Raw genomic sequence first — 12,380 nt, forward strand, 5'->3', positions numbered from 1 at the left:
TGAGGGCTAGATGCTTGGGGCTTTTTTCCTACAAGCCCCTTTCCCTTGGGGTTTGAGGGTCTCTCAGCCTCCCAGGTAGGAAAAATCCTGGCAGATGAAGCCAATGGTTTACATCAGCCTATGTTCCCAGTGTTTAAAAAGTGGACTGCTAGGACTATCACTTCCCTCCCTCCATCCCTCCACACAGGGGTGAGTAGAAAAACTACCGTCACCTGAAGGACATAATCCCACACACACTCTATCGGATGCTCTCCCGTGACGCCACCTAAATCCCCAATAACCTGAACTCTACGTTAACAGGAGAGGAAATTATATGGGTGCTCCCATGAGTGGGCTGAAGTTAAGGCACCGCTTCACGCAAACCTCTCCTTTGTGGAATGTGTAGACCTTTACCAAACAGAGCAATGACAACATATAACACGTACTTGATAAAATTGTATTTTTTTTACAGTCATTTGTACAATTTGTTACAAAACCATAGAAGACTACAACTTGTTTTAAATCATTTTTGGTCGGCAAATATGTAAAATCTGTGTGCAATTATCATGTATTTACAGGGCCTCATGTTAGTCATTTTCAATGATTATTCCAACAATGTCACACTCTCAACATAAGACATGGCTTAAGATAAATATATTAGTAAATAAATATTCTGAGAACATATTTCCATAAATGAAATGTGCTGCTATACATATACAGAATATACATAAGTTGTTTTCTAGCCTTTAAAACATTTTTTAAAAATGGTAGTGTTGGAGAAGGAGCCCTTAAACCATTTTATTACAAAATCTTTACAGCAAAGTCTTTACAAAATATCTTTTAAGTGCTATGGGAGAAATTTTTTAAAAACATTTTAAAATAGTGCCTTGTTAGACCAACACAATAGAGTTTATATAAAGAATAGAAAAAGGCAGTTCTGTTTAAAAAATAATACTCTTGATTAGTAATTATTTTTTAGACCTCATTTTAAAAGCATTAGTCCTGCAGGAACTTTGAGTAGAAACTAGCAGCACAAAAGGGAGGGTCTGAGCAGTGGGACAGCAGATGGGGCTTTAAAAAATGGCTTGGGTTCAGAGGAGAGGGGGCAGAGACTGAGTTAAAGCCAGCATACTGGGGCAGTGTCTACAAAGAGGTACCTTGTTGATCAGAACTCCCAACCCCCCACTTGGACTGGTTCTAGCCCTCTTCAGTTTACATGGCTGTCACGTGAGGGCTGGGCCACGGAACCACACCCAAAGGTCACACCCCGGCTGGGGTGGGGGGTGAGGACAGATGTTCTCAATGGAAAATGTGATGCTCCCAGTTTCCACAGCTACATAAGCCCCACACGCCACTAAGAGGTCACCAGAAAAGGTACTTATCAAGATTGGAGTCTTACAACTTCACAGAAGGTATTTTGATTTCAACGGTGAGGCAGTAATATAGTTGGTTATACTCTATTCTGGTGACCTTCCTGTCTGATAAGCCAACACAAATTTAAGACAGTGGCTGATATTCAAAGTTTCAAAATTTCATTTTTCTGTTCCTACCACCCTGTAAACTACCAACATTAAATGTGCTTCTTTTGCCATCTGTAGCTTTTGTTCTTTGAAATGAAAATTGGACGCATTTATTTTAATAAGCCCAGTTGAAGCCACATTCTTTACTCATCTATTCATTGCTTAAGGCTCTTGAGGAGGGGTTTTTCCCAGCTGGGGCTAAAGAAAGCCACTTTGGGGGTATGGTTTCAGACAAGGAAGACAATATGCATTCAAAGGCATTAAAAACAAACAAAACCACAAACAACAACAAAAAAATCTAAACAATGAGAAGCTGCTTTTTGCAGTTCATGTTAAAAGCCATACCCTCAACCCCCCTTCCCCAAAACCACGTAATGCAAGCTGTTGTCCTCAGCAGCTGCTAGTCCTGGCCCGAGAAATAAAGGCGGCCCAGATCACATGTCAACAGCTTAGGCGCTTCTCACACCCTCGCCAACAGGTGTGCTGGGCACAGGCCTGGGGGGGAACCACCCCCAAGGGACTGCACCTTAAAGGCTGGAGGACAAATCTCACCAAATGGCAAACGGGTAAGTTTCTAAATGGCAAATGGCTCAATCATCTGACACTGGAATTTCCTTCTGTCAAATCCTGGCTAGAAGTAAGTAAATTTCCTCATCACAGGCCGCGGTTTTTAAGAAAAAGGGATTCTGATACAGTGAGATTCTCATTCAGAATGTTCTGGTCTGGACCCTGGGCTGACTACCCCCAGCCTTACTGGAGAGGAGTAATCACAGTCTCCTGGCAACCCAGGGTGGCCTCTATTTCCCCACCTATAGGGGGCCAGCTCCCAGGGTTCCTATTTCACAAAGGAGCTTTTCAGGTGGCACCAACTATCTGCTGAATAAATGAATAAACATAAGTGACCAGAAGAGTTAGTGAACACAGGGCTAATGTGATTAGTTTCTTCTAGAAAAAAATTTTTTTAAAAAAAACAAGAAATACACTGGACAAAAAGGATGACAATCCCTGATCTGAAATAGCTTTAAATAGATTCTCCCCTTTATAATGGAAACATCGTTTAAAAAATGGGTTGGGTTTTTTAAACTCTCCCTCCCTCTTAAAAAAATAACTAAAGGCTGGAAAAATATACAAAAAACCTACCCTTTGGGTCTAAACTATCTGATAGTCTCTTTCTCTGTCTCATGGAGAATCAATACATAATAGTGCATTAGGTAGAAAGGATAGTAGACATTTGCAGGCGAGATGAGCAACTTCAGCCATGAGCAGAGAGCTGAATAACCCTGAAGCAGTGCTTCCATAGGGAAATGGATGGGAAATGCATCATTCAAATGAAGCTTGGTGCAGACCCGACGGGGTCCTGGCCATGCGCCCCCAGGAAGGCAGCCCAAGGATGCAGCAGGTCCGGGGCGCCCTGGGTCCCCAGCCCCTTCAGACACCAAAGCCGCAAACTACATTCCTCCTGGGTGTTTGTCCCCACATACCCCGTCAAACCATTTTTGTAGCCAGTGGCAGGAAGCCCAAGATCATGACTGTGAACTCTGTCCTTTACTTCAGGATGATTCCAGAGGACAGACTGAGGACACTGGGCAGAGCCGTCCCTGTCACCCTGGGGCTTCCGCAGCAATAGCTTGTCCCAGCTCCCCAGTGCTGCAGACTTTCTACCCTATTTCCAGCTGTTCCCATCAGCTGCCTACAGGTGTGGGCTGGGGAAACATGGCTTCTAAGAAGACCTGACATTCTGTACGTTGGGATTTGCCATGAGAAAGAGGCAGCATTGCATCGTTCCTCAGAGTTTGTACCCATATCGACTAGCTTTACTTCAAGTTTCTGGTTCATTTTCTAAGGCAGGTGTAGCCCTGAGCTTTTCAAAGGCCTGAGCTCCCTCCAGGGAGACAACAGTATCTACACATGATGTGGTTCAATTAATGCAGCAGTGATTTTTCTTTTCAGCAAAAGTTGGCGGTTAGGGTTCTTTAAAATATATATATTTAAATAACTTTTTACATTTACATATAATATCTTAAAAAACAAAGCCGAGAACTCAATCCCACACACCTTGGAACCCCAAGCACACACACTTTACAAAACAGAGTAACATGTTATCAAGAGGCAAAGACTCAGAGAATTTTGTCTGTTGGTTTGTTAATGGGAGGGGGGTTGCCACAAGGGGCTCACATTTTGGGTTGAGGAGGGCTCTCTTTATTACCACTTTTGTGTGTTTGTCAAAGCTAAAAAAATTTTCTTTTTTTAAAAATTTCTGAAGAAGTCAGAGTTTGGAGTCTCCGTACAGTTCCCATTTCCACATAGTTCCTTCTGGGCTCACGCTCCTGTGCCGCTGCTGTCTGCTGGGCGAGATCTCTGTCCTGGGAGAGAGAGAACAATCATCAGGAGGGAGCCAGCACCGGGGCTTCGGGCACAATGCACAGGGACCAGGCAAGGGGACGTGGGTGTCCATCCCCGGTATGTGGCAGGCTCTCAGGAGGTGCCAGGTCACAGCACTGGACGGACTGTGCATATGGTAAAAAGCAGAACTCATTCTGTGCTGAGAGCACAGGTGCCTCCTAGAAAGCGAGCCTCCCTCATCTAGACCTACAGAACCTTCTGGAAGCCCTTAGGTAGCATGGAAACACAATGCACAGATGTGTACCAGGCACTGTTGCAGGCGCCGGGAAGAGCAGGGGAGAAGACACCTCGCCTCCCACAGAGCTTACAGGCCTCAAAACAAAGTGATTTTAGGTTGTGATGACCTGGGAGGGAAACAGGGTGTGAGAGTAATCTCAGGGGTAGCTGGAGGGAGCCATTTAAGCTGAGATCTGGGGGAGAGAAGCAGCAGAGAGGTCTGGAGGCTGGAATGAGCTAGAGGAATGTCGGAGGAAAGGATGGAAGCCATGGGGCTACAATTTCAAAAGTCCAAGGTCATGGCAAGTCATTAAAGGGGTTTCTAGTGCAAACACAGACTTATGTTCAAAAAAGACCACTCTGGCCCTGGCCGGGTAGCTCCGTTGGTTAAAGCACAGTCCCGATACACCAAGACTGCAGGTTCGATCCCCAGTCAAGGCACGTACAAGAATCAACCAGTGGCCCAGCAGTTGAGCGTTGCCCTGGGATCCCGGGCTCGATCCCCAGTCAGAGGCGGGCAGGAGGCGGCCGATCAATGACTCTCTCATCATTGATGTTTCTCTCTCTCTCTCTCCCTTCCTCTCTCTGAAATCGAGATATATTTTTTTAAAAAGAAATCAACCAATGAGTGCATAAATAAGTGGAACAACAGATGACTGTTTCTCCAAAAAAAATTAAAAAAGTAGGAAAAAAAAGACCACTTCAACTCCCATGCGGAATAGAGGGCAAGACCAGCAACAGGAGACCAGTCAGGCGGCTACTGCCTTCACCCTGGGGAGAGGGTAGCGCCTGACTGAGGGGACAGAGGTGGGGATGCAGAGGAGACAAATATAGGGTATACGCTGGAGGTGGAACTCACCACAGTCCTACTCAAAGATGCTGGATTGCACTGTTTATTACTGAGACAGAATGTTTGGAAACTTTATAGCAATCTGACGATGTCAGCTGAATCTAATACTAAGAATTCTGGAGTTGGATTTAACGCATCTTTCGCGAAGTTTCATTTTTCTGGGAATTAGATTTTCTGAACAATTCTCACAGACAGGCTGACAGGCCCAGGACACAAGTGTGAGGGGCAGGGCTGGCTCAGGGATAGATGGTGCCTGAGCTATGGGTGGAGAGCCCTGAAGAAGGGGGTGCAGAGGGAGGAATTTGAGAGGGCTGCTGTGGACATGACAGGCTGGGATGCTTGTGTGGCATCTGGGGGCAGATCCTGGAAGCAAAGGGCCCAATGGGTCTGGAACTCAGAGGAAGGGCTGAGTTGGGGAGTAATATTGAAGTCATTAGGTACAGATGGTGTTTCAATTCAATGGCACAAAGGGAGGCCCTTAGAAAAAGACTGCGGAGAGAGAAGAGGACCCTGGCTCTGGCCTACTGTCATCTCCTGCTCTCACCTGCAGCCTCAGTGGCTGTGGCCTTGGACTCCTGAGTGTCCTGGGAGGCACTGGGGAAGCTGGCCCTGGCAGCCCCTGCTTCCTCCAGAGGGCAGATAGGTGGCAGTGGTGCCCTGGGCTGGCAGCACAGAACCCGCTCTTCTTCCTGGGCTACTCCCAGGCTCCTGTGGGGCTGCAGGGTGTCAGGGCCCAGCATCCCACCCCAGGGGCTGAGGCCATGGGTCCCTTGGCAGTCTGAGGGCAGGCCCAAGTCACAGTCCACATCCTCTGGAATGATGGGGATGCGCTGGCTCAAGTCCCGGGCTCCTGGGTGGCAGCTGGGTGGGGGCTCTTGGGCAAGCGTGTACTGCACGCTTACAGAGCAGTCCTCAGTGTAGCAGCCGCTGCCCCCTCCGCTGCCGTGGGCCACCTGCTTCTCTTCATAGAAGCAGCAGGGCAGGCCCTCATATTTCACCCCATCTGTCCTGGGCAAATGGTCTGGGTGAAGGCCATACAGGCCCTGGGAGCTTCCTGGCTGTGACTCCACACCTGTGGGGCCACAGCCCTCACAGAGGGGGGGGCCCAGGAATAAGGTGCTGCCCCCGGCCGCTCCTATGCTGGGCTCCAGTGCGGAGGGCTGGGGCTCGAAGCAGCAGGCACATGAAGGCCCCTCACGGCCCCCCTTCCAGGTCCTCCTGAGGTCTGGGGCGGCCCCAGAAGCCTCGAGCCCCACTTCTGAGGTAGAGCTGTTGGGCCCCCTGTGCTCCAGGGAGGAGTTGCTGCTATAGTTCATCTCCAGGCTGCAGGTGGACAGCTGGTCCCCCGAGGGAGAGGCAGGGCCAGGCCAAGGCTCTCCTCGCCCAGCACCTTGACTGTGGGCTACTGGGAGCTCCTCAGGTGGTGGGGAGCCCTCGAGGTGCACAACAGGCCCCCGGCCTGAGCCCCCCACGTCACTAGTGCGACAGGGGCTCCGGCTGCGATAGATGAAGGGATCATAGTCGCTGCTGAGAGAGCTGCGGAAGGTGGAGCAGCTCCCATACACCCCCTGGTTGCTGACCTCAGTGCAGTCCACCACCGAATCGCTGGAAGAGCAGTGGCACTGGCCGGAGCTGCTGCTGCTGCTGCTGTCGCTGCCTGGGCAGTCAGCCAGGTAGCCACTGCACACCGAGCGGTGGCCATGGTAGCAGCTGAAGCTGGACGTGCTGCCACTCTCCAGGTGGGAAGGTGGGGCCATGTGCACCACGGTGGGGAAGAGCAGGCTGCCACTGCCATTCGGGGGAAAGGCACGGGACGGGCCCCTGGGAACGAGGCTAGGTGGGGCCTGACCCTCCTGCTCAGGGTAGCTGAGGCCCTGGAAGTAGTAGTGTTGGTACATGGTCTCATACTGGGAGAAGCAAGCTGCCTTGGAGAAGCTGCGGCTGCTGAACTTGGGCCTGCGGAAGGGGTGGGCTGGTGAGTAGGCCCGGTGCTCTAGGCCACAGCGGTGAGGGGCCAGGGTGTGGTCCTGGTGGAGGGGTGGGTAGCCTCGGATGTAGGTGGGGGTCTGTGGTGAATAGAGGCTCTGTTCCCTGTGCCGGTCCACAGTCAGCAGGGTGACCGGGTTCCCATGGGAGTCCATGCTTGTTCTCGTGGGGTAGGCTGGGATGGCGTTGGTCCTGTGCACGCGGCCGGGGTAGTGCACTGGCAAGATCACCCTCTGCTGCCGGCTGCGTGCAAGGTTGCTGGTCTCCACGCATACAGTGCTTGGGTTTCCCTTTTGCTCTGGGGAGAGGTGGAGGAAACAAAGTCAGCAAGGCTGAGCACAACTGGTGCCACGGTCTAGAGAGACAGATAAATCAGGGCAAAGACTGAAGCTGCAGGGTTGGTCACATGCCAAGGTACCCAGTTTCACGACCCTGACCTGCTCTAAGCTGTCACCAAACTTAGCCGTGCCAGCAAAGACTGACCCACTTCTCTGAAAGGCAGTCACTCCTGTTACGGTTCATCTCCCACCTCCCCACTGCTCCATCTGACAAAGGCACAACAGGAGTTTGCAGAAAGCCACATGGCTACCAAGATGAAAGGCACTGTTCCTCATTGAAAAATAGCTACCTGGAGTGCACCCTGCATTCCAACCCCTCATCCAATACCAGTGATGCAGGAGCAACATCACAACCCTACCAATCACAGTCATCATCTCCTATGGTCCAGGAACAACTCCACAGTACCAGGCATGGGCAAGCACTGTTATTGTCTTTCCCTTTAAAGAGATTGTGAGCCTAAGGCCTGGAAAGGCCAGGACTCTGACTCATGTGAAAGCCAAAACTCAAATTCAGGGTGATTCTTCATGCTGGCCTCTCCTAAGAGTTTGGAGGCCTGGTGACCTTCAAAACCTGAGGCGCCTACACCACACCTCCAAGTCCAGACGGCGATGCTGTGATGGTTCTGCTCGCTCACCAGCCTCTAGCAGGTGTCACCCTCTTGCTAGGCACTTGGTAGGGGCAATGACTCTTCAGCAATGACAGAGGTAGGTGACAATTACCTATGATGTTGTGCCGACAATGGGGGCAGGTGTGGTGCTGCAGCAGCCATGGGTCCACGCACTTCCTGTGAAAGCGGTGAGTACAGGGGATAACCCGCAGCTCCTGGGAAGGGAGAGAAGACACACAGGTTGAAGGCAGGGAACAGGTAAGGGCAGTTCTGTCTTCAGCCCCGCATGTGCTTCTCCCTGTGGGGCCCAGCACATACCGAGGAGCCCTCCTCACCATGCCAGTGCCCAGAGGCTCCCTCCCCGCCTCCTCCATCTCTAGCTACAGGTGGGCTCCACTCCCTGGAGTCAGAGCCCACGCATGGGTCCTAGGGAGAAGGAAACAGGGAACCATCCATGGCCCTCAATATTGAGAGAGGAAGCACAGAGAATGGCACATTCATGCAGCACACAGGGGAAGACCAAAGCCATGTGCTAATGCAGATAGATGGGCAGCCTGGGGGTGTGGAGAGAGGACTGGGTACACCCCAGTACCTTTTGCATCTCTGGGATGGTGCTGCCTCTGTGTACTCTAATGGGGACAAATAGAAAGAAGCCCGGGACTTGTGACTGACAGGTGGGGCAGCAAAGGGGCAAAGCTGTCTTATCCTCTCCTTTGCTGGACCCTGCACACTCACCTGGGGGCACGTGATTTATAACAAAGCAGCCTGTGTGGAGAGGAGCTGATGAGGTTTTCTGAGGCACAAGCACCTCTGGAATTCCTGAGCCCAAGCACCCTCCAAACTTGCTAATTTACTTTGTTTTTCCATTCTCTGACCAGCTCAATACAATAATATTCAAACTAATACCTAACACTGAGTCTGACCTTGGCAAAATACCTGTATTTTCTCATATAACCCTGTGATCACCTGGAATGCAGGTCAGTCTTGGGCCCATGTCTTGGGCCAGGATTAGAACCCAGGCAGTATGCATCCAGAGACCATGCGAGACTCTTATTAATGTAAAGGTCTCTGCAAAAACTCCTTTTTCATCCAATAGTCTACACAGCAGTGGAACACATTCATCAAAGGGCTGTCAAATGTCTGCAACTAATTCTGAAGTGGTTCACTCCCCACACGTGTAGGTATGTATGCCTCAATCTGGAAAGAGATTGAGCAAACACGGCACAATGTTAACAATAGGTGACTCTAGGTAGATGGTACAAGACTCATTGTATGGTTCATGTAACTGTTCTGAAGGCTTGAAGTTTTCAGAATAAGAAACTAGAAGAGAAAAAGGGGACATCGCATCCCTTGTCTCTTTATAAGTAAAAACACCAAATGTTCCACACAACTTTGTAGGAAATGTTTGTATCAAGTCAGATTTTAGACACTTCAGAACAATTCTAAAATTAAGTCAACATGTGAGAATGTTCTTAAAAACAGACATTTTTTTGGCTTTCCATATATTCCTTTTATTTTTTTTTAAAGTTTTAAAATGTATTGATTTTTAGAGAGGGAGGAATAGAGGGAAAGAGGAAGAAAGAGAGAGCCAGAGAGAGAGAGAGAAAAACATCGATGTGAGAGAGACACATCTATTGGTTGCCTCCCACACATGCCCCAACCAGGAATCAAACCCACGACTGTGTGGTGCACGGGATGACACTCCAACCAACTGAGCCACAACGGCCAGGGCTGGCCTCCCATATATTTCTGATCAACTTCCAAAATCACCTACATTCAGCAGGATTCTCTGGAGGGAGTGTCTCTGTACCATGGCCACCCCCTTCCAGGGGCAAACAGCAGTTAGAATGTCTCAGGCCATCCCCTTGAGATGTAGGTGTTGAAGCCCCTCTGCTCCTGCAAGGCTGCGGGAAAGGATATGGAGCCCTGTCCTTTTAAGTCCTGTGTTCGGGTGCTGACCTATTTACCTCAACCCCACCCAAGATGGGCCCAGCCTCTGCTGTTACCTCTCCGTCGATGTACTTCTCAAGGCAGATGGCACAGTCAGATGTGGAGCTGCTGCTGAGCGTGTCCAGGGCCCCACAGCTCCCCTCCCGGCGCCCCTTGTTCTTGGAGTTGAACTTTCGGGTTTCCATCTTCTCCAGAGCCTGCACAGCCAGCCTGTTCATGGAATTCTACATGGCAGAATGTGGTCCATGTTAGGGTCTGGCACATATTAACAGTTGTAGTTACCCCAAGGGCCACAGCACTTGATAAATCAGGACAGGCAAATGCTAGTCTTTATTAGGCCAGAGCAGACTTTTGGGAAACTGCTAAAAATTCAGACTGCTACAGCACAGACGTGTCAGACTCCCAAGTGTCCACATCAGCCCAGGCTTTTCCCAGTGGCAGGACCAGCAGAGGTCTACTTCAATTACTCTGCAAGACACTGCTCTATGTCAAGGGTTCCTCCTTTTTACCCTCAAGAAAGTTCTAAGGGCAAATGAGACAGTGCGCGTGAGGGCTCAGTACTTGGCAAATCAGACGTGCTCGGCAAACACCAGCCACTGTTCTGTTGGTGATGGCCACTCAGCCCTTGTGAGAACTTGGCGATCCTACTCTCAACAGATTGCCTGCCAAGGTCCACCATCGCTCCCTTGAGAGAGCACACTGCTACCCATTTGAGAGTCTAGATTTCCGCTTAGCCTCTCATCACCCTCTACCCCCAAATCCTTCCTACACAGTGATGTGCCAGCTGAGGCACCAGAGTGCCCACTCCGTTTATTGAGAATCACCTAGAAATCGCAGAAGATGGAGATTTAGATTCAGCAGGTCTGGAGCGGGGCCTAAGACTCTGCATTTCTACCAAGCTCCCAGGTGATACTGATGCTGCTGGTCCCCAGATCAACACTCAGGGTTCCACATTAGTATTTAAACATTTCTTTGGGAAAATGTCTGCCTGGCAACACCCCTAAGGCTCGGCCTTTGTAGGACTGGACCTTTCAGAACAGAGAAGACACAGTGCTATAAGCTTTGCTCTCATTTTTCTCTGCCTTTGCTGTTTCTAGGCCGTTAGGATTTTCACTAGCGTCAGGGCAGCTGGCACCAACATTCATGGGCTGCTCTGAGGTATTACCTGACTGCGTCGCTGTTTCAGCTTGATTTTGACAAGGAGGATGAGACAGACCAAGGAGACCACGACAAAGAAAGCCAGGAAAATCCCCATGTCAAAGTACTCCGTGGGTTGCTGGAACAGAACACAGACACGAGTCACAGCTCTCCTTAGCTGAAGGTTCGGCGCACGGGCTATGTGGGCTCAGGTAGGGATAAGGACAGGGCAACCGGGGTGCATTATCCCCATCTGCAGGGAACACATGGGGTTCTGCTAACACGCACCCAGCGTGCTATTCAGGCCCAGGCAGTACCCTCCAGTGTGGCAGGGGGAGGCCTGCGGCGATCTCAGCAGGCCTCCTAACAGCCGAGAGAACTCAGTTCACAAAGCCTCGCTCCCTGTGGAACAGTGCAAAGTTCGCTATAACCGGTAGGAGAGGCCCTTCCAAATAAACACAAATATCACATTTTTGGGACAAAGGAATGAGTGTCATGTTTTGAGGGAACAGTGATTACTAACCATATAATTAATGGTTTACAACAACTCAGAAAATTGTACGCTGCTTCCACAAATATCAGCTTCCACTACAATGAGTCATATTTACCAAAGCGCTCTTTTTTCCTTTAAAAAGAAGCCAGCATGTCAGCTCTTCTGCAAACTCCCTCTAGTTTTAGCTCTTACCTTTCCTCATGTCTCACTGCCTCCTAAGACCTTGAAGTCACCTCATCTAGGACATGCCTTCACCAATAGGAAAAGAGTTTTGCTAACTGAATGCTGCAGGTATCCAGATATTATGTGCATGGAAAAGAATCATCCTAGACGTGACTATCCCGATATTTGTGAGGAAGAAATAAACCAGATATGGGGCACCTGTCCCAGGTTCCTAGAATCTTCAGAGGTTTGGGCAGAAGATGCCAGACAAGAATTAACGGTCAGCAGTGTCAACACACTTAAGAGAAGCCTTAAATACTATTCATTACCACCTAGAAGTCATGAACTCCAATCCCAGTTGAAAGCTAACTTTTCCAGAATCAAATATCAGGGGGTTTTAATGACGCAATTGACCCCACGGAAGAAGGAAGCCCTGGCTTTTTTCTCTAGGCTAGGTCACATGGAAGGAGGAGACATGGGAAGCCCAGTGCTGGGTATCCCTTCCCTTCAATCCTCCTCAGTTAGCCTTTCAGAGGGAGATGGGACAGAAGAGAAAGAAGAGTTTCCCAAGAGGGAACACTGGGTAGAAGAGACCAGAGAGGTTTTAGCACAAATCAGCTATTGCTGACAGGACTTCTCAAATCCCTGCTAAAGGAATAGGCAGCTGTTTATCTGACCTAAACCTACAGGAACCTGAGGTGTGTCAGCATTTTATCAGAAAGTAGAAAGGAACAAAAG

The 12,380-nt window shown here is 49.6% G+C and overlaps 1 protein-coding gene across 2 annotated transcripts in view; it reads right to left on the bottom strand.

The window, feature by feature from the left end:
• Positions 1-415: 415 nt before the first annotated feature.
• The window catches only part of ZNRF3 (zinc and ring finger 3), a 134,254-nt gene continuing 122,289 nt past the window's right edge, over positions 416-12,380 (bottom strand). The window contains exons 5-9 of one of the 2 annotated variants that reach the window (XM_081122668.1): positions 11,016-11,126; positions 9,907-10,074; positions 8,013-8,115; positions 5,513-7,252; positions 416-3,862 (exon numbers count right to left, since the gene is read on the bottom strand). In XM_081122668.1, coding sequence (XP_080978794.1) covers positions 3,819-3,862; positions 5,513-7,252; positions 8,013-8,115; positions 9,907-10,074; positions 11,016-11,126 — 2,166 coding nt within the window. In that variant the 3' untranslated portion in view covers positions 416-3,818. The remainder of the gene's footprint in view (positions 3,863-5,512; positions 7,253-8,012; positions 8,116-9,906; positions 10,075-11,015; positions 11,127-12,380) is intronic. The other variant, XM_081122669.1, reaches the window with a different exon arrangement.

Source organism: Miniopterus schreibersii, assembly GCF_964146895.1.
Source record: "Miniopterus schreibersii genome assembly, chromosome: 20".
NCBI classification, from domain to species: domain Eukaryota; kingdom Metazoa; phylum Chordata; class Mammalia; order Chiroptera; family Miniopteridae; genus Miniopterus; species Miniopterus schreibersii.